The sequence below is a fragment of the Artemia franciscana genome, chromosome 10, assembly GCF_032884065.1.
Source record: "Artemia franciscana chromosome 10, ASM3288406v1, whole genome shotgun sequence".
Classification (NCBI taxonomy): Eukaryota; Metazoa; Arthropoda; class Branchiopoda; order Anostraca; family Artemiidae; genus Artemia; species Artemia franciscana.
Genome location: NC_088872.1, coordinates 50,361,664 through 50,383,368, shown reverse-complemented (window position 1 = coordinate 50,383,368; position 21,705 = coordinate 50,361,664). Strand labels below are relative to the sequence as shown.

The window sequence follows — 21,705 nt, the reverse complement described above, 5'->3', positions numbered from 1 at the left end:
AAACGATTTTTCTCAAATTATTCTATCCATATTCTACATTGTCAAATTCTAAACTCTTCAGTTTAGTATTCAAGTTTTTCTGGGAAGTTTCTCTCAAATTCTCATTCTGGATTCTGCCAACGTCGTAGCTTCGGGGAAGGTAGTTGCCCTTCCTAAATTTCATCTATAAATTAACTCTAGAAACTCCTAGATGGTGATATTTGCTTTTGACATAACTATCAGCTCTCCTATGTATCCTAGTATCTTGTATTGATCTTCCCGGTCTTCGGTTTGCAATAACATAATCAACAAGGTTAGCTTTCTTACCATCATGTGAATGCCATGTTAACTTACGATCTATTTTATGACCAAATACTATTTTGGTGATGATTGATTGGTTATACCTAGAAAATTGCAGCAGTTTTTAACCCTTACTTTTTTCTTCTCCTACGCCAAGTTTGTTAATTCTAGTATACCATCTATCCCTATTTCTACCGACTTGGGCGTTAAAATCTCCTAATAAGAACACCATATTTCTTACCTGGGACCCTGTCTGATTGTTCTGTTAGCTTTAAGTAAAATTCATTGATTTCACTATTATCTTTTTCCGTCAGTCCTACAGGGGCATATACTACTATGACTGATACCTTGCACTTTTTAGTCACAAAATGCGTGACTTGCATTCTATTATTAATACCCTCCCAACTTACAAAAGACTTGGCAGCTTCCTTATTCACCTTGAAATCTGCTCCTGTCTATATACCCCACCCATTCTGCCTGAGTAAATAAATTCTATAATCCCAACCCTTGGGACATGAGTCTTTGAAACTCCCAATAAGTCCCGTTCGAAGCGTCTGGATTCTTCAGGCAAAATGTCGATACAGTAGCTATTTTTTGACATTGCAACATTCCAAGGTACAATTTTCATATTTTTTAAATCATTGAGGTTTTTTGGCCTCATCAAAACGAACTTTATGATCTTAATTTTAAAGATGTGGAAGGCCAAAGCAGAATGAAATCGTCATTCTCATTTCACGTCTTAGAGATTTACCTACTGAAATCTTGTGCTCATAAAGTCGTTCCCCCAGCTGTTGACGGGCCCTGCCAATGTAATACTTCCCAAATGAACACGGGACTGTGTAAGCACCACCTCCCAATGTAGGGTCAGTTCGATCCTTTCCAGAATTGAAAAAAAAACCTTCAACCTTTAGTTCATTTTTTAAAGAAACAGAGTGATTATGTTTCTTAAAAATTTTTCCAAGTTTGTCGCTGAGTTTCGGGATATATTGTAGAGTGGTATCATTCATACGGTTTTGCTGGCTGTATAGTCTTGTATTCTATTTGTAAAATGTATAATTTTGTGTGACATTTATAACGTAAAATATTTCAATCTTATTTATTTTACAGGTATGCTGGTCAAGTAGGATATATAACGTGCAACATGAGGTCGGCATCAGAAGCATTAATAGGGGACACGCTAGGTAAAAAAGATTGTAACACAGTGCCGGTTACAACCATCAAACCTGCGAAACCCATGGTATTTGCTGGCATTTTTCCTATGGACCAGTCAGAAACGCCAGAGCTGCGAAGTGCCATTGAAAAATTGGTCCTAAATGACTCAAGTGTGTCAGTAACTATTGATTCGAGGTAAATAAATCAATATTAATTCAATGGTTGTGTTTATGTAACTATATCGATTTACTTTACATCTACTGTAAAGTAGATTCTTGCTCGGGGCAGGGGGGGGGTGTTTGAAGGGGATTTTGATACTGTCATTAGAATGCAATATTTTATGTCAGCGCTTTTAGCTGTGCCAATGTCAGCTCTGTAGTTATTCGGTAATTATAATTTGCTAATTGTCACTGACTGATTTATTGTGTTGGTAGTCTTATTTTTTGTGTATTAACGCTGAGACATATGCTCAGATTAAACAGGATGAATAAACTAAAGACAGTTACTAGAAAAGATTTATTGGAATTTGCAATAAATTAATTTAAAATATTTTAGATCTGTTTGATTAAATTTGAATTCAAATCAATTTAAATAACTATGATTAATTTTATTGATTAACTGATTGATCCGTTTACAGTCTAATTTCTTGTGCATTAACGTTAAAAAATATGCTCAAATTAAACAAGATAGATAGCATAAGGATAACTACTAGAAAAAGAGTAATTGGATTCTCCAATTTCAGAGGGTGACATCCATTGAAGTTCAAGTTCATTAAATTTGATTGGATTAAATTGAAATTAACTAAAGCAATTATTCCATTAATTCAATTTAAACTGATTAAATTTATTGATTAACCAACTGCTCCGTTGGTAATATAATTTGTGTATCTTAACGCTAAGAAATATATTCATACTAAACAGTATAGATAAACTAAAGAAAATGACTAGAAAAGCTACTGAATTTTGCAATTTTAGAGTGCGACATCCATTGAAATTGATTAAATTTAATTTGATTCAGTAATTTAAATTAATCAAAATTAATTTCATTACGTTTGATGAATTAATTGATTACTTCTTTAGTTGTTTAACTTTTTGTGCATTAAGGCTGAGAAATTAGTCAAAATAAACAGGATAGATTGAATTGGCCATTGACCTAAGCCAGTGACTCAAAAAAAGAGGCATTAAGTTTTGCCAATTCAGAGTAAAAAACCATTGAAATTGACTAATTTGATTAAATTAATTTAAATTAGTAAATTCCCACTAATTTGACTGAGATTGATCAACTAATTAATTACTGTGTCAGTAGTCTAATTTTTTGTGCATTAACGCTAAGAAATATGCTCATTTTAAACAGGATAGATAAACTAAAGGCAATGATAAACTAGAAATAATAAAGTATAAATAATAAAGATGAACTAGAAAAGGAGTTACTGAATTTTGCGATTTCAGAGTGTGACATCTATTTAAGTTTAATCGATTCAACTTAATTTAGCGTGGTTTGCCAAACAATGTATACAGGATTGGAGGGTGGAGTTCTGGTCTTTGGGTCCTTAACATTTCATGGTGTTTATTATTTTTATTATTTTAGTTTATCTAAATAATACAACTAAAAAATGAAACCTTTCGTAAATGTTAGCTTTCATATCTAAATTTAAAGACACTGTCTAACAAACCCCTGCCGAACTTTTCGTTGCTATGTAGAAGTGCCGAATTTTAGTCGCAAGTCTCTACAGTAATATTCCACAATTCTGTTTTCATTTCTCCTCAAAATAAATAAAGATACGGAACTTTAAGGTACATAAAAAGAATTTGTGAATATTCGTTTTGAGACTAAAATCACACCCTTCTAAATAGTCAAGAGCTTTACATTTTTGTTCTCTTTTTCATTTACCATTTTCTGTTTCTTTTTCAAATACAATTTGCCAGTTTTTTTTTGCAAGTTTCCTGAAATAAATCCTTGTTGCGAGTTTCCAATGTTGTGACCTTCCAAGTGTATGTCTACCTGTCGTGTTTCTAAATTCCTGCTATTAAGAAAAAACTACTAAAATATAGACTATAAGAAACTAACTTTCTACTGGGCTTATTGAAAATCTTTGGTCTTGATCTAAAAGTTCATTATTCTGTGAACTGTTAAAGACAGAAAGGGCTACAAGCAGGATTTTGAAATATTACAGTTCGCTTTGTTCTCTATAGAAAAAATAACAAAAATGAAGAATTAATACACAGATAAAACATTTAAGCAATTTTGATTTTTCAAAAATAATTCTTTAGCCCCCTTAAATACCATAATCACGATTGCTTTCATATTTCGATATATTTGTTTTTTAGTCACCCCCCCCCGTTTTGATATGACTTTTCCCTGAAATGAAGTCCTGTATATCTGATTGCTTCGAGATATAACTTTACCCCTCCCCAAAATTTCAAGCTCGTTTGCCAAAATCCTACATTAAAAAAAACCAGTACCAAAGAAAACTGACCAGGAAGTTCTATTCAGATATTAAATAAAAAAAAACTTAGTTTTAATATCGCTCCTTACTTTCAGTTAAAAAAACTAGTTTTTTTATTTAATTTCTGAACGTTTTTGAATGAATACATTTTTGATTTTGGCTCTCTGCACATAAATTATTAAAATGAAATTTGCGTATTAATTCTTTTTTTGGCTAAATGGCTTTCTCTTAGTTTTAATAGGACGATTTTTAGAAAAAAGGGATGGGGAAGGAGGCCTAGTTGCCCTCCAATTTTTCGGTTACTTAAAAAGGCAACTAGAACTTTGAATTTTTTACGAATCGTTTTATTAGTAAAAGATATACGTAACTTATAAATTAGCTTAGGCAAAGAACTTTTGTATTCTCATGTTTTTATTACATATATGAGGGTGTTTGTCCCCTCGATAATACCTCGCTCTTTACACTAAATCTTAAGTTTTGTCCCAATTCTTTCAGAATGACCCCTGAATCAGAGAGGCCGTAGAATAAATAGTTGAAATTACTAAAAATACTTTAGCATAAAGATCAAGGTATTATTTCCTCCTAAATACCTCGCTCTTTATGCTATAGCATTTTTAGAACCCCTCATATGCGTAATAATCTCTGTTCGCTTTAAGTTTTAATGCTACTCCTTACTTTCAGTTGAAAAAAAACTTTTTTATGTTTATTTTTTCATTGTTTTTTTTTTATATAGTAATGCTAGAACATCCCGCGCCCTTTTCATTGAATTTCTCTTCCTCCATGACATATTCTTCCAAGGAAAGATCCTCACACATAGCCCCCTCCCCTCAACCCCACCCCAAACCAAAAAAATCCCCCTGAAAACGTCTGTACTCTTCCCAATAACCATTACTGTATGTAAACACTGGACAAAGTTTGTAACTTGCAGCCCCTCCCCCAGGGACTCTGGGGGAGTGAGTCATCCCAAAGACACAGCTATTATGGTTTTCGACTATGCGGAACAAAATGGCTATCTCAAAATTTTGATCTGTTGACTTTGGGGGAAAATGAGCGTGGGAATGGGCCTAGGTGCCCTCCAATGTTTTGGTCACTTAAAAAGGGCACTAGAACTTTTCATTTCCGTTAGAATGAGCCCTCTTGCCACATTCTAGGACCACTTGGTCGATACGGTGACCCCTGGAAAAAAAACATAAACTTCTGGCAAAAAATACGAAATTCCACATTTTTGTAGATAGGAGCTTGAAATTTTTGCTATAGGGTTCTCTGATACGCTGAATGCGATAGTGTGATTTTCGTTAAGATTCTTTGACTTTTAGGGGGTTTTCCCTATTTTCCAAAATAAGGCAAATTTTCTCAGACTTGTAACTTTTGATGACAAAAATTAAATTTGATGAAACTTATATATTTAAAATCAGCATGAAAATTCGATTCTTTTGATGTATCTCTTAGTACCAAAATTCCGTTTTTTAGAGTTTTGTTTACTATTGAGCCGGGTCGCTCCTTACTACAGTTTGTTACCTCGAACTGTTTGATAAAAATTTTATTAATCTGGTTTTTTTTTGCTAAGACATTACACTTCCACACCAGCTCCTGTTGGACATTAAAAAAACAACAACAACAAAATAAGTTTTTTCAACTGAAAGTAAGGAGGAACATTAAAACTTAAAATGAGTGGAAATTATTACGTACATGGGGGGAGGGGTTGCACCCTCCTCAATACCTCGTTCTTTTCGCCAAAGTCATTTATTACTTTTGAGAAAGCTTCTTGTTGTTCTAAATAGCCGACCCTTGTGTTTAAGGTGTCGCACTTGAAGAGGGCCAACTCCCCTCATATACGTAACAATTTCTGTTCTCTTTATGTTTTAATGTTTCTTCTCAATGAAGTTTCTTAAAATTTAACTTCTGATCTTTTTTTAGGTAATGTCTTGAAACCCGCCCCTCTCCTTCACAAAAAATCCTCTAGACAATTCAACGCCTGTGAAAATTTACCCCAAGCAATTACCATTAACATCTCCACATGTAAAATTGAGTCGGCAAGAGAAAGTAAGACAAATAAACGAATTCTGTATGGGAATTCTAGGGAATTCAAGTCTCCAGTGAAAAATTTCCCCAAGACTCCCCCCCCGTAAATTACTTCTCCAAGGAGAAATCTCCCCTTGGAAAGTTCCCCCAGAAGCAAATTCACCCCTCACTATACTTCCCCACAAATACTATGCGTAAACATTGGTTGAATTTATAACCTAAACGCCTTTCCCCCAGGGCTGTGGGGATCATTTTATCTCCAAAGGCATAATTATTGGACTTTTCAACTATGCTGAACAGTATGGCTATCTCAAAGTTTTTATCTAATGGTTTTAGCGAAAAGAGGCGTGGTATGGGGGAGGCTAGGTGCACTCATATCTTTTTGGTCATTTAAAAGGGCACTAGAACTTTAATTTTTATTCGAATGAGCCCTCTTCCTATATTGTAGGACCAATAGTTCGACGCGATCATCCCTGGTGCAAAGATAAAACAAAACGAACAAACAAATAAACATGCATCCGTGATCTGTCTTTCGGCAAAAAAAAGCAAAATTCTGCATTTTTAAAGATGGAGACTTAAGACCTCTACATTAAGGTGCACTGAGATGCTACATCTGATGGTATGATTCTGTAATGATTCATTGACTTTTAGAGGGTATTCCCGCTTTGCGCTTTTTTCAAAAATATGGCATATTTTCTCAGTCTTGTAGACTTTGATGGGTAAAAATAAACTCAGGCTCCTATCTACAAAAATGTGGAATTTTGCATTTTTTGCCAGAAGACAAATCACGGGTGAGTGTTTATTTGTTTGTTTTTTTTGTTTTTGTTTTTTTCCCCAGGGGTCATCGTATCGACCAAGTGGTCCTAGAATGTCGCAAGAGGGCTCATTCTAACGGAAATGAAAAGTTCTAGTGCCCTTTTTAAGTGACCAAAAAAATTGGACGGCATCTAGGCCCCCTCCCACGCTCATTTTTTTCCCAAAGTCAACGGATCAAAATTTTGAGATAGCCATTTTGTTTAGCATAGTCGAAAATCATAATAACTATGTTTTTGGGGATGACTTACTCCCCCACAGTCCCTGGGGGAGGGGTTGCAAGTTACAAACTTCAACCATTGTTTACATATAATAATGGTTATTGGGAAGTGTACAGATGTTTTCAGGGGGATTTTTTTGGTTTTGGGGGTAGGGTTGAGGGAGGGGGCTATTTGGGAGGATCTTTCCTTGGAGAAATATGCCATGGGGGAAAAAAATTCAATGAAAAGGGCGCAGGACGAATCTGGTCACGTTAGAAAAACACGTCAAATTAAGAGCTTAATATACAATGCTGGGTGTTCGGAGCCTCTCTATTATGGAGTATAATTTGAAAATAACACAACTATACGAGCGATAAAACATATATACCACAACCATAACTCAACTAACGAAAGAACTGCAAAGAGATAACACAACTATAAAGCGAAAACAGGTGAAAACTAACGGGAAAATAAACGAACTAAGAGGTGGAAGGGGCCCAGAGAAAAAATATAATCCTTTTTCAATTTTGAGCCTAACTTCCGCAAAGGAGTAATAATGTCAGAAGCCCCGAAATACCGAATTATTTTCTTTTCAAATAGTTCGTGGTAAGGAACTGTAGTAAGGGGCGACCCGGCTCAATAGTAAACGAAACTCTAAAAAACGGAATTTTGATGCTAAAAGATACATCAAAAGAAACGAATTTTCACGCTTATTCTAAATATATAAGTTTCAATTAATTTAGTCTTTGTCATCAAAAGTTATTTGCCCTGAGAAAATTTGCCCTATTTTGGAAAAAAGGGGGAAACATCCCCTAAAAGTCATAGAATCTTAACGAAAGTAACACTATCGCATTCGGTATATCAGAGAACTCTATAGCAAAAATTTCAACCTCCTATCTAAAAAATGTGGAATTTTGTATTTTTTGCCAGAAGGACAAATCACGGGTGCGTGTTTATTTGTTTGTTTTTTTTTTTTGTTTTTTTTCCCCAGGGGTCATCTTATCGACCAAGTGGTCCTAGAATGTCGCGAGAGGGCTCATTCTAACGGAAATGAAAAGTTCTAGTGCCCTTTTTAAGTGACCAAAAAATTGGAGGGCAAATAGGCCCCCTCCCATGCTCATTTTTTCCAAAAGTCAACAGATTAAAATTTTAAGATAGCCATTTTGTTCAGCATAGTCGAAAACCATAATAACTATGTCTTTGGGAATAACTTACTCCCCCACAATCCCTGAGGGAGGGGCTGCAAGTTACAAACTTTGACCAGTGTTTACGTATAGTAATGGTTATTGGGAAGTGTACTGGCGTTTTCATGGGGATTTTTTGGTTTGGGGGGTGGGGTTGATGGGAGAGTGCTTTTTGGGAGGATCTTTCCTTTGAGGAATATGTCATGGGGGAAGAAAAATTAAATGAAAAGGGCGCAGGATTTTCTAGCATTACTATAAAAAAAAACAATGAAAAAATAAACATGAAAACGTTTTTTCAAATGAAAGTAAGGAATAGCATTGAAATTTAAAACAAACAGAGATTATTACGCATATGAGGGGCTCTAAACATACTTTAGCATAAAGAGCGAGGTATTTAGGAGGAGATCAATACCTCGCTCTTTATGCTAAAATATTTTTAGTGATTTCAACTATTTATTCTACGGCCTATTTGATTCAGGGGTCATTCTTAAAGAATTGGGACAAAACTTACGATTTGGTGTAAAGAGCGAGGTATTAACGAGGGTACAAACCCCCTCGTACACATAATAAAAATATAAGAATATAAAAGTTTGTTACGTAAGTTAATTCTTAAGTTACGTATATTTTTTACTAATAAAAACGTTCGTTGAATATTAAAAGTTCTAGTAGCCTTTTTAAGTAACCGAAAAATTGGAGGGCAGCTAGGCCTCCTTCCCCACCCCTTATTTCTCAAAATCGTCTGATCAAAACTAAGAGAAAGCCATTTAGCCAAAAAAAAAAATTAATATACTAATTTCATTTCAATAATTTATGTGCGGAGAGCCAAAATCAAACATGCATTAATTCAAAAACGTTCAGAAATTAAATAAAAAAAGACTAGTTTTTTTAACTGAAAGTAAGGAGCGACATTAAAACTTAAAACGAACAGAAATTACTCCGTATATGAAATGGGTTGTCCCCTCCGCAGTCCCACGCTCTTTACGCTAAAGTTTTTAATTGTTTTAAAAAGTAGAATTGTGGCAAAGAGTCAAACTTTAGCGTAAAGAGCGAGGGAAATCTCACATTAAATTGCCCGTGAAGGGTTTTAGTGGGTTTTGCAAAACTGAGCTGTCCAGGTACAACTTTTATTATCCTAATTATAGTAATTGTTTTCTAGGCCATTGCTCGCATACAAGAAAGCCCTCGAGCCAACCCCTAATTCAACCTGTCCGTTCCAATTGAATGCATATCCAAAGGATATCCCTGCCTCCATATTAATACCCTCTTCCTTCTCCTTCCAAATTCTCAAATGTTCCTTCCATATTTTCAAATAGCCAAAATAGCTAAATAGCAAAAAAAAAATCAAATAGTTAAGTTCACCTGGGATTGTCCTGGATTATATTTACCTTCCCAGACCTACTTGATCTCTGTCTCCCGTCCTTTCGAGCCCTGTGTCACCTTCTTTCTGATCCTCCCTTACTGCTCCTAGCATTTTGTTGAGCTTCTGTGAGTAAAGTTGTACTGCCATGTTATATTTGAATAGAAGCCATGGCATCAACAAGTATATGTAGCTTTGTAAATTGTCCTTACATTTTTATAATGGTTGTGATGCCGTTGAAATAAAGTAGAGAAAACCGTTGCTGACTTTGTGAAAAGTGCTGAAATAACATACTTTTTTGTTCAGTCAAAATGTGACAATGGACAGTGGGAAAATGCACTGTCTGAGGTTTGACGTTCCAATAGTTTAGTAGACGGAATCGCCAAACTGTCAGAATAACTACTATTTTTCACGCGTAATCATCAGAGGCGTTAATAAGAACAGTAGACACAAATGAAAATATCTGATCCATCTTTGGGTAATAAGACCTGATCCTGAAGAAATACCCAATCAGCAGTCTTCCATCGCTGCCGAAGAAGATCCTGAAACATCAATTCCTGGTAAAGAAAATGACAATGATTCTAAAGCTGATTCATCCCGAACGCAATACAGCTTCTTACAATCGATTGCAATTGATTTTCATCACTAATGCCCAATGAAATGTATTGGTATTGAAAGAAATTGGTTTTTGTTGGGTGGCAGTGACGAAAATCAGCTACAATTGATTGCAATAAGCTGCACTAAATGCAGGGTTTATAGTTCCTTAGTGTTTCAATCAGGATACAGTGAACGATCTCATAAGAGACCTGAACCACTCAAAAGAGTCAGCCAAATTCCTTACGTCCAAAGTAAACGAAAAAATCTACATTTTCCTGTTACCAGTATTATAATTTATTGTAAAAGAGATTTGTAGTCCTTCCCCTTCAAGAAAAGAACTCGACATTCTGTAGCGGTATAAATGGACTCGGAGAAAAATTGGATCTGTAAGAATGTATCAATTGGATCAAAATGGATCAAAATTGGATCAAACGAATGACATCTTTTTATTGCCTCTTCGGAATGTCGCTTAAAATGTGTTCTTTTTCACAACGGTGAGAAATTGAGTCAATTCCAATTATTTATTCCACTATTTTGCAAAAGGGATATGTGAAAACTGCAAGATTTATGAAATAAAATGAGTTTGGCAAATATCAGTGGGCAATTTTTGTTTATCTAGTTAGGTTAACTTCCTCCTGTGACAACCAACTGGATTCTTTCTAAAATTAGTTAATTAGAGTTAGGCAATTAAATAAGTTAAGTGAGTTAGCTAACTGATTATTTTCTTAAGCACCTATTTAGTCAAATGGTTACACAGCTACGCACACTCCTCCTCCAACTCAATATTTTCAAGGCCTTCCTCTTTATACCCTACCAGGAAGTTCCCACTTCCTTTAAATCTTTATTTATGACATCCTCCCATCCCAGACAAGAAGTCAAATGATATTTTACGTAGATATTTAATGTTTATTTAGATATTTACTCATTCTTTGGAAAAGCAGAGTTGAGAATCATTGCTGGACTAAAAGAAATTGTTCTTCAAGGAAAAAAATCATAATTCAAGAAAAAAGGATCAGCAGACAAGTCCGTATCAAGGGGAGGAGAGTAGGGAGTTTGAACCCCCCCCCCCCCAAAAAAAAATTCTTGTCCGACTTGTAAAAATGTTACAAAAATGTAAATAAACAAATTTTTGATGTGTTTTTTCCCTCCGAAAAAAAAAAATCCTAGATACGAACCTGTCTACAAACCTTTGGTTTGAAGCGGAAAATCTTACTTCCACTCTTGTATTGTAGAAAAGTTTTTGCAGAAAAACTTCCCGGCTCTGTTTCTATCACCGAGACAACCACAGAAACTTTACTAATAATTGCTAAACTTTGTCATTGTGTAGCATTACTACTCATACCATATGCGTAACCATTTGCATGAAGAAAAACTTGTAATACAATGGGGCAAAGCAGATGCTGGCCTTAATAAATTGTTTTGCTTTACTCTTTACCTTGAATCTGGCCATTACTACTGAAATTAAAATAGCCAATAGCTTTCAATAATAATTTTTGACTGGGTAGGGCCTATTTTATATCCAAGCAAATCAATATCGAAAGTCACGAGTAAACCTTTGTCCTCGTATCTAAGGATATCCGGGCTTTCACTCAGTATCCTATCTAAAACTTACCAGTATTCTTCCCAAACTCTTTTTATAGCGGAAACTCCGATTTAGAGAACTAACTTGCAATTCTCAGTTGTTGCAATTTGTGAGTTTTTAAATAAATTTCCAAATGTGACAGAATAGTCATTCGACATTAGTTCGGTATTGGTACTACTGTCCATTATAAAAAAGAAGTTAAAAGTAATGAAGAAAACGAATTTACGAGAATTCCCAAGAAGAGCTCGAAAACCTTCAAAACCATGACGGATCGAAACATTAAGTATATTATTAACATTTTTAGGTATGAAACCCGGAACCAAAGGTTTTCAGCCCCCCCTCCTCCTTCGAAAAATCTGAAAAAATTAGATTTTTACCTGTGTTCACTTATGTTTCTCTTTTTGTAATCCTTTTCCACTTTAAAATAAAAGCTAATTCCACTAGCAAAAGTTTAATACAGTCTGTCAATGATAAAGATTGAGCTTTTTAGGTTCCAAAACGAGTTTAAAATCGAATATGGGAAAGCAGGAAAGCAGGGGATTTCAAAATATAAAAGAAATGCTTATCTCTTTCTTTTAATTATTCAAATCTATTGGTCTCTAAACTCCTGCCATCTAAAAAATAAGTGCACTAGTGGAATTTTACAAAAGTGTACCAGTTTAATATGGATTTTTAAAAAGATCTATAAACCCCTCAGACACAGGGCAAATCGAAACAAAATGCTGTTAAATCGTATGCTATTAAAATTGCCATATCTTAAAACCCTTTCCTAAAGGTTGCCTCTCCCCTTGTGTAAGAAAACCTGAGAAAGCCATATTTTTGCTTGTGTACTGATATCTCTCTTTTTTCCCTTTCTAATTTAAAGTCAGAGGCACGCACACTTGTAAAAGCTTGAAATACTCTGTCGACGATCACAGCTGAGCTTTTCTAAGTTTCAAAAGCAGTTTGAGACTTAGTTTAGTTAGAGTAGACTTGGAGACTTAGAGTAAGACTTTAGTTAGAGTAAGGCTTAGAGTAGCTTAAGGCTGTGAAGCAGGAACTTTTAAAATGTCGAATTATTTTCGATGTTTTGAAATATCGAATTTATCTCAATCTAGTGATCGTATTTTCGTCATTTCCATTTCAGTTCACTACTTAAACAGGTCAATTAACAACTCTTAAAACAAACTCAATTAATTTCAAAAAATCGGACCAAAAATATTTTCCTTTTCTCTTACCCGTTAAAGTGTTTTTCTCATTTTTTATTGAAGAATTTTTTTTTTTAATCCTTGCATTGTAAGGGTTTATTTTCAATTTGCATTGTTAATAGATCTTTTATTGAAATATGTATTTTGTTTTAGAATGTGTGTAAAGATAAAAAGTATTTCCACTTCAGTTAAGCTTTCCTTTTAACTTGTAGCCCAGCGCTTGGACAGGGCTGGAGACTTGGTTTCCTCGGACTTCTTCATATGGAAGTATTTTCCCAACGCCTTGAGCAAGAATATGGAGCTGAAGTAATAACTACAGTACCAAGTGTTCCATACAAAGGTATAGCTTTTATCAAGGTCGTATCCAGGGGGGTCCCCGTTTGAACCCCTCTCTCCGAAATTTTTGTCTGAGTTGTAGAAAAGTAACAAAATACATTTAAACAAATTTTCGTTTCGTTTTTTAAATTTTGTTGATACCCCCCCCCCCTAAAAGGAGAATCCTGGATACGGCCTTGGCAATTATACTCCTAATTTTGATTTCTGTTTTCATTCTTTACTCCAACGTAAAAAATAGCTCTAACATAAAAATACTATTGAACAACCTATGTTTTCAAACAGCTCATGGTAACGAACTGTAGTAAGGAGCGACCCGGCTCAATAGTAACCGAAACTTTAAAAAACGGGATATTGATACCAATAGTTACATCAAAAGAATCACATTTCTATGCTGATTTTAAATATATAAATTTCATCAAGTTTAGTCTTACCCATCAAAAGCTACGAGCCTGAGAAAATTTGCCCTATTTTTGAAAATAGAGGGAAACAACCCCCTTACCGAATATCATACCATCAGATTCAGTGTACCAGAGAACCCTACTGTAGAAGTTTCAAGCTTCTATCTACAAAAAGGTGGAATTTTGTATTTTTTGCCAGAAGACAGGTCACGGATGCATGTTTATTTGTTTGATTTTTTTCCCCAGGGGTGATCGTATTGACGCAATGGTCCTAGAGTGTCGCTAGAGGGCTCATTCTAACCTAAATTGAAATTTCTAGTGCCCTTTTTAATTGACCTAAAAATTGGAGGGCACCTGGGCCCCCTCCCACGCTAATTTTTTTCTCAAAGTCACCGGATCAAAATTCTGAGATAGCTATTTTATTCAGCATAGTCGAAAAAGCTAATAACTATGTCTTTTGGCACGACTTACTACACACAGTCCCCGTGGAAGGGGCTGCAAGTTACAAACCTTGACCAGTGTTTACATATAGTAATGGTTATTGTGAAGTGTACAGACACTTTCAGGGGATTTTTTTGGCTGGGGAGGGATTGAGGGGAGGGGATTATGTGGGGGGGGGACTTTCCATGGAGGAATTTTTCATGGGGAAAGACAATTTCCTTGAATGCTAGGAAAAATGCAGGATTTCCTAGCATTTTTTAAAGAACAACGAAAAAATAAATATGAAAAGGTTTTTTCAACTGAAAGTAAGGAACAGCATTAAAACTTAAAACGAACAGAAATTATTACGCACATGAGTGGTTCACCTCCTCCTAATACCTCGCTCTTTATGCTAAAGTGATTTTATTAATTTCAACCATTTATTCTACGGCCTCTGTGATTCAGTTCAGGTTCAGGAACTGGGACAAAATTTAAGCTTTAGTGTAAAGAGCGAGGTATTGACGAGGGGGAGAAACCCTCTCATATACGTGGTAAAAACATACGAATATAGAAGTTTGTTACGTAAGTTAATTCGTAAGTTACGTATATTTTTACTAATGAAAACGTTCGTAAAAAATTAAAAGTTTTAGTTGCCTTTTAAATAACCAAAAAATTGGATGGTAACTAGGCCTACTGCCTCGCTACTTTTTTCTGAAAATCGTCCGATCAAAACTATGAGAAAGCCATTTCTCCATAATAATAAATTAATATGCAAATTTCCTTTTAACTATTCACGTGCTGAGAGCCAAAATCAAAGCGTGCATTAATTCAAAACGTTCAGAAATTAAATAAAAAAAATGGTTTTTTAACTGAAAGTAAGGAGCGATATTAAAACTTAAAACGAACAGAAATTACTCCGTATATGAAAGGGGCTGTTCCCTCCTCAACGCCCCGCTCTTTTACGCTAAAGTTTTTTCCTGTTTTAAAAAGTAGAGTTGAGAGAAAGAGTCAAACTTTAGCGTAAAGAGCGAGGCGTTGAGGAGGGAACAGCCCCTTTCATATACGGAGTAATTTATTGTTCGTTTTAAGTTTTAATATCGCTCTTTACTTTCAGTTAAAAAAACTTGCTTTTTTTATTTGATTACTAATAAAAATGTTCGCAAAAAAATAAAAGTTCTAGTTGCGTTTTTAACTGAAGTTTTTTTTAACTGAAAGTAACTGAAAGTAATAAAAAGTTCTAGTTGCATTTTTAACTGAAGTTTTTTTTTTATCTGAAAGTAATGAGCAACATTAAAACTTAAAACGAACAAAAATTATTCCGTGTATGAAAGGGGCTGTCCCCTCCTCAACGTCCCGCTCTTTATGCTAAAGTTTTTTATTGTTTTAAAAAGTAGAACTGTGACAAAGAAGTCTAAATATGCATATTTTTCACTCTTATAAATACGCAAAAACAGACGGGGGATTATTCTGTAGTTCTTAAAGGGAACTCTCCTTAGTCCACCACTTATTTGCAGTAATGCTGATTCATGGGTATTTATGGGAGGGGTAAATTTTACCTTCAAAATCTAGGAGGGTTGCAAATTTATAATTTGTTCAATGAAAATACCTAAAAAGCCATTTTTAGTGAAAGAATCTGAAAAGAAGGTGTTTTCAAGTGTAGGGACAATCTAGGGGCATATACCGTCCTGCCCCTTCCAAACTTATGCCACTGCTTAAATGCAGTGCAGTTAAGAAAAAAACACACCATTTTTTATTGTCTTCATCAATTTATTATAAATAGCCATTTGCGATGCGCAAAGAGAGATATTTTAATCATAATTAAAGGGAAAATGAGAAACCTTTCTAATTTTCAAATGAAAGACCTATTAATAGTTCCCTCAATATCTTGGAAATCGAATCTGTAAGCTTCGAAGATCAAAGGTTTAAGAGCAATTATCACGTAAAATAATATAAAAATATTGCTTGAATTTCCCCTCTATTTATTAAAGGTCACTTGTCAAGAAAAGGTTTTAGATTTCAATTATTGATTTATAAATGTTCTTGCTTTTCTACAGTGTAAATGGGCTGGAAATCATGATTTATGTGAATTGGACTCTAACCATATATCTACTTATTCAGGCCCCAGAGGTTTTTAGAGGAATTTTCAATATTACGGACAAAGGGATTTGTCCGTAATATTAATTTGAATTTGTAGCTTCCTGGCGGTGTTTTCGAGGCTACCCACTCTTCTAGACGCTAAACTAAGAAAACAATTTTTTTTCAAATTAAAGTAATTAGCAACATTGATAATCAGTAAAATACCTAAACTCGAACTGGCCAGCCATGACAAAACAAAGAAAAGAATCTGAAAGAGACAAACGGGTCTATGACCAGTAAAGGAAAAAGAAGAGGACAAAATCAAACGAATAAATGTATATAAATGAATAAATAAATAAATAATTAAATAAATGAATATATATATATATATATATATATATATATATATATATATATATATATATATATATATATATATATATATATATATGAAAACAGAAAAGTTACTTTTCTGTTTTCATGAATTTAGTGGGTGATTATGTTATTCTACGCTGAAGACGCCTTGTTTATACGAGCGAAATATTCGGTGTAGAGGGGAGTAGGAGCCGATTTTCCCAAGTAAAATGAAAATAACTCAGTGAAAAATGAACCATATAGCATCATAAAGGCAAAAGTATACTAGAAAACTGATCTATTTCTGTGGATGCTTGAATTATTTAAGTCCGTCTGAGTTTTGACAGAATTTTTGAAGACACTAAATTTCAGCTAGAGGGGGGGGGGGGTGGGCAAAATAGGATCTGCGGATCAAACTGAGGGTTGGGGGGCAGTTGCTCCCTTTCCCTGCCCAATAGTAAATTGCGCCCCTACCTTTACGCCAACTTTTAACTAGTACTCAACTAAACATTTTCCATAGTCCAACAATATATCCAGTTAGAGATTGCGAATGTTTTATTCGCTTATTACATTTTAAAAGGTTTCCTTACTGTTTCATCGGGCTTCAAAGTATTTTTAGGGATGATAATGTCGTTAATTCGTTTTATAATTTTGTGCAAATGTTAATAATTTTTTTAGTTCTTTTTTCTTACGTTAGTGCAACATCCAATATCAATTTTTTTTTCGAGGAGAATTGAGGGAAAAGTCAAACTTTGGCCCAGTTTTGGTCAGTTTTGACATGTCACTCTATTGTTTTGTTTTGAAGATCTTTTTTTTTATTCAACCTTGGTCAATATTATCCTCGGGGTGTTTTAGGTGGTTTCTGTCGAGAAGCACAGTTTTCTCTATCTTTGCATATTTTCCACTCAAATAAACGTTTTGATTTTCAACTTTCAAGATTATCTCATGTTTTTTCACAATGAATCAATAGATAGGAAGGGGACCTTGTTATCTCTGAACAAAGTGGGCAGTAAAGGTTGTTTAAGGGGGGAGGGCTGAATCACCAAAAACGTCATGATGCTAAAGTTAATCAAGAGGTCGGTTAGTTTGACAAATGCTGCTCATGGAGGACAACCCCTATCTTTTCTGCCTATTTATTTATATTTACCATTTTTGCCCGGCTAAGGGTATTGAGTTGGAACTTACACGGAAAGCTGAGGGGAATTAAATCAAAAGACCTTATTTGCGCCCAGGCTGTCAAGAGGGCTATCTGCAATACCTCAACAGCGGCTAAGGATATTAAGTTGAAAGTTTGAAAGAATGTTGAGGGTATGCTAAACTAAATCAAAAGATATTGTTTGCTTCAAGGTTGTCGAAAGGGTGAAATCTCTAGATGTCTGGACGCGTTCGATCACTGCTGCCTTCGCTGTATACGCCAAATTAGCAGATGGTCTAGAATTTTCTAAAGCGAAATAAGAAGCCGCTGTGGCCAGACGGAAGAGCTATCCTCTACCATCAAAAGAAACCTCTCAGGTTTCTACCATCAAACCTCTCAGCCACACCTTGCGCCGACCCAAAGGTTCGATATGTTCGAGACGTCTTTATCTGCGAGCCAGTACCATCCTAGAACGACATCGGGAGAGCAGATGAAAAATATTTGGCAAAAAACCAAGGACGACCTTGAGTCATGGGGAGACATCCGTAGGCATGGTAGGAGATGGGACAGGGACTGACTGAAGATCACTGGGAAGCTGCATTCAACAAATCTAAATGGTAGTTGGACGTAATTCCAAAGTCCATTGGTGTCGGGCTGGACAGTTCTTCGTCTAGTTCCCATCGAAATTAAAGTAAGATTTAAACAAGCATATATGCAATATTTCAGGACGGCTAAGCGTAATAAGTTGAAACAATCATTGAGTGTTGAGGGTTTTGTTGAACTAAATCAGAAGACACTATGTGCATTTTGTTGTCAAAAGAATCAAAAGAAAAGAGAGCGATGCGATGCCTCTGATATACGTATTTCCATTCTTCTATTTTCATTCCTATGTATTTCTTTAAAAATTTACCCAGGAGGAGTCTTTCGAGCATTTAAATCCGTAGATGGCTTTTGAGTAAAAAGAACCTTGATTTCAAATTGAACAATTAAAAGCAACGCGGTGGTCACCTTTTGTAGTTTAAGAATTTAATTTAAAATCTGATTTTAAAAAAATTCTTAATCCGAAAAAAAAAATATTAATCATAACAACCACTAATAAAAGTTCTGCACTTAAAACGAACAGAAATTAATTTAGAAAGACTTTTCCCGAAAGTGGACTTTTCAAAATGCAAGTAAAGGGCCATATTAAAACCAAAGCCAAGCGGAAATTAGATTTGAACTCTTAACGACCGGAAATTACTATCAATGAGTGAGTGAAATCCAATCGAAAAAATATTAAAATAGGTAATCATGTCAAACATATAAAGATTTATCAAACATAAATCTAAAACGAGCGGTAATGGAAATGAATAATCAAGTCAAACTTAAAACGAACAGAAATCGCTAAAAACAGTTGTAGGGCTACTGGCCTCTAAAGTCTTTTAAAGACTTTTATGTCATTTGCGCCTCATTGAAAACCAAATACGTTTTAAACTTTCCTTCTTTTATTATTCTCGCACTGAAGGATACAAAGTATCGTTTGAACAAAATCTTGAATTGCTGAAATTTCTAGAAATTAAAATCTGAATTTCTGAAACTAAAATCATTATGTATTTAGCATTCAGTTTATTTTCATTATTTCTTTCCAGTCAGCTAAATTATTAGTAGTGCTCAGAATTTTGACAGAATGTGTTAGGAAAATGAATTGGCTTGGAAGTTGGCTGCTTGCCCTCCAATATCTTTTGACTATTAAAAAGGGCACTAGAACTTTTGATTTAGTTCAACATCCGTCTAAATAACCCTGGAAAGCTTCACCTTAATACTCTTAGCTTGCGTAGTAACAATAGTTGTACTAGTATTAATAGTGGTATGCGCATTATTCGCAGCACATCGCACCATTGGTTTCTTCAACATCCTCTTCAACACACTCTGAAAATTTAAACTTAATAAATTTCAACTGTTAACTGTTGAATACTGAATACTTAATACTTAATACTTGAATACTTAATTAATTTCAACCATCAACTGTTCCTGAAGTATTTCTGATACGTTCTGTTGACAACCTAAGTAGGCATAGTGCGTTTCCATTTAGTTCCATACGTACAGTTTTAATATTTCCCAAATTTTTCTCTTTAGTACCCTTAGTTTTTGTAGCATAGTAGTAGTAGCGGCAGAATTAACAGTAGTAGCCTTAGCAGTATTGGCAGTAGTATTAGTATGAATATAAGCGGTAATATTAAGATACAAATGTTTTCTTTTGGTTAGTTGAATATCCCACAAAGCAAGCCCTGTTAGGGGGGGGGGGCTAATTGCCTTTTGACCCCTTTAACTTGTAAAAAGGGCATTAGTACTTCTGATTTCCAATCCAATTAGCCCAACCCGAAGTTCATACGATCACCCTTTTGTAAAAACCTTTTATGCCCCCGGGGCATAACTCATTACCCTTGGCCTGGGGACTCTGAAAGAGGGGGGGGGGCATACTCAGAGACGTAATTACCGGACTCTTCAATTACGCTAAAAAATGGCTGTCTCAAAATTCTAATTTAATTTGTTCGGGGAAATGATGAGCTTGGGAGGATGGTTGTCTTCCAGTCACTTCTGATTGTTAAAAATGGCACTGGAACTTTCAGTTTTCATTCGAAGCCTGCCCTTTTCGAAGTTTCTATGACAATTCCTTCTATGCGAAGTGCCCTGGTCTAAAAAAAAAAAAAAAATAAAAAAAAATTGTTCTTTACTTAGGCAGCGCTTTTGCGCAACCTAATTTAGAGAATATCCCTGAGAGAGAAAACACTATAAATTAGAAACACTATAAATTTGTAACATATTTAGTACCGCTGCAATAATTGGGCTTTCATTCTCATAGCATTATAATAACTGGAACTTGCTGACTCCCTGGAAAGTATATTAAACTTTATAGTTCCATAGCTGTCAATTTTCTAACAGATTCATTTCCAGTTAGACGCTTTTAGAAACTAGAGGGGCGTAAAGAAAAATTCTATATGATTTCCTTAAATAGTAAATAACCGTGAAATGATCTAAAAACGTCTATGCAGGCTTTGAATCTCAGCTGTATTAACATTCAAACTACAAGGAGGCTTTAAAATGTATATTTCTTCCGCCATGAATCTTTATTTTTAGCGCCATTAATCGCTGGTGCAAAAATAGACACAGAGAAAGAAATTAATAGAAAAGTGGGGGAGGGGCTGCTCAAGGTTGAGATCAACAGATAATATGTGCTAATACTGTGCATGCTACTTTTCATACTTACGGTGTAGTTGTAGTTGTAGATATGGTTGTTAGGATAACTCATTAAATAGATTGATTCTAGATGATAGACTTAGATTTCTTGTCATATACAACAAGGGGGGGGGGGGAGAGAAAATGTGTTTTCCATTTAGATAAATGATATTAGTATAAACGTTATATATACTCATCAGTAATTTTTTCATAGATTGTGGCCATTTAAGGTCACTCATTAAAATATATTTACATATTGTATATTTTAGTTTCTAAGTACATGAGATTAATTACTGACATTATTGCAATTAGAATTCGTTGAAAATCCCTAATCTGTTCCATTTGGGAATTTTTTTTGTCCTCAAAAAGTATTTATTCTACCATTACAAGAGGAGAGAAGGAAAACATGACCTATATACACGTTAGCTATGTGTGTATTTAGGCCTGTGGATGGGATTTGTGATGCTTCTTCCACTTCCACAACGCTGCGTCAGATTTCTAATCCGAAGGTCGCAGGCTTAACTCTTCGAATTATCACATTTTTCATTGGAATGTTTTTTTTTTCATAGTCGGATTCTTCCAACATTTTTCTCATGAGTGACATCAAAAATACTTGGAACAGTTATAATAAAATTTGCTAAAGAGAAATATCTGTGCTAAATATTTTAGAAAACACATTACGAATTTATTTGATTTTCGACAGGTAGAACAATTTGTCGGTATAAATATACAAAAAGGTTTGCCGAATCAAACAAAAGGATATTGAAATTATTTTCGATTGCTGTTAATCAAGCAATATGATCCAAATGGACCCATTAGTCGCATATTATATCCAAATGAAACAATTACAGCCAAAATTCCGCGATACATGGTCAAAAAGTATAAACAAGTAAACCCGGCTTGTAATTATTACTTATGTATTGACACCAAAGAAATTTTCAAAAACTTTTT

At 34.7% G+C, this 21,705-nt stretch overlaps 1 protein-coding gene across 6 annotated transcripts in view; it reads left to right on the top strand.

The window, feature by feature from the left end:
- The window catches only part of LOC136032324 (translation factor GUF1 homolog, mitochondrial-like), a 284,018-nt gene that overhangs the window by 174,603 nt on the left and 87,710 nt on the right, over positions 1-21,705 (top strand). For all 6 annotated transcript variants that reach the window (XM_065712627.1, XM_065712630.1, XM_065712628.1 and 3 more), the window contains exons 7-8: positions 1,387-1,626; positions 13,032-13,159. In XM_065712627.1, coding sequence (XP_065568699.1) covers positions 1,387-1,626; positions 13,032-13,159 — 368 coding nt within the window. The remainder of the gene's footprint in view (positions 1-1,386; positions 1,627-13,031; positions 13,160-21,705) is intronic.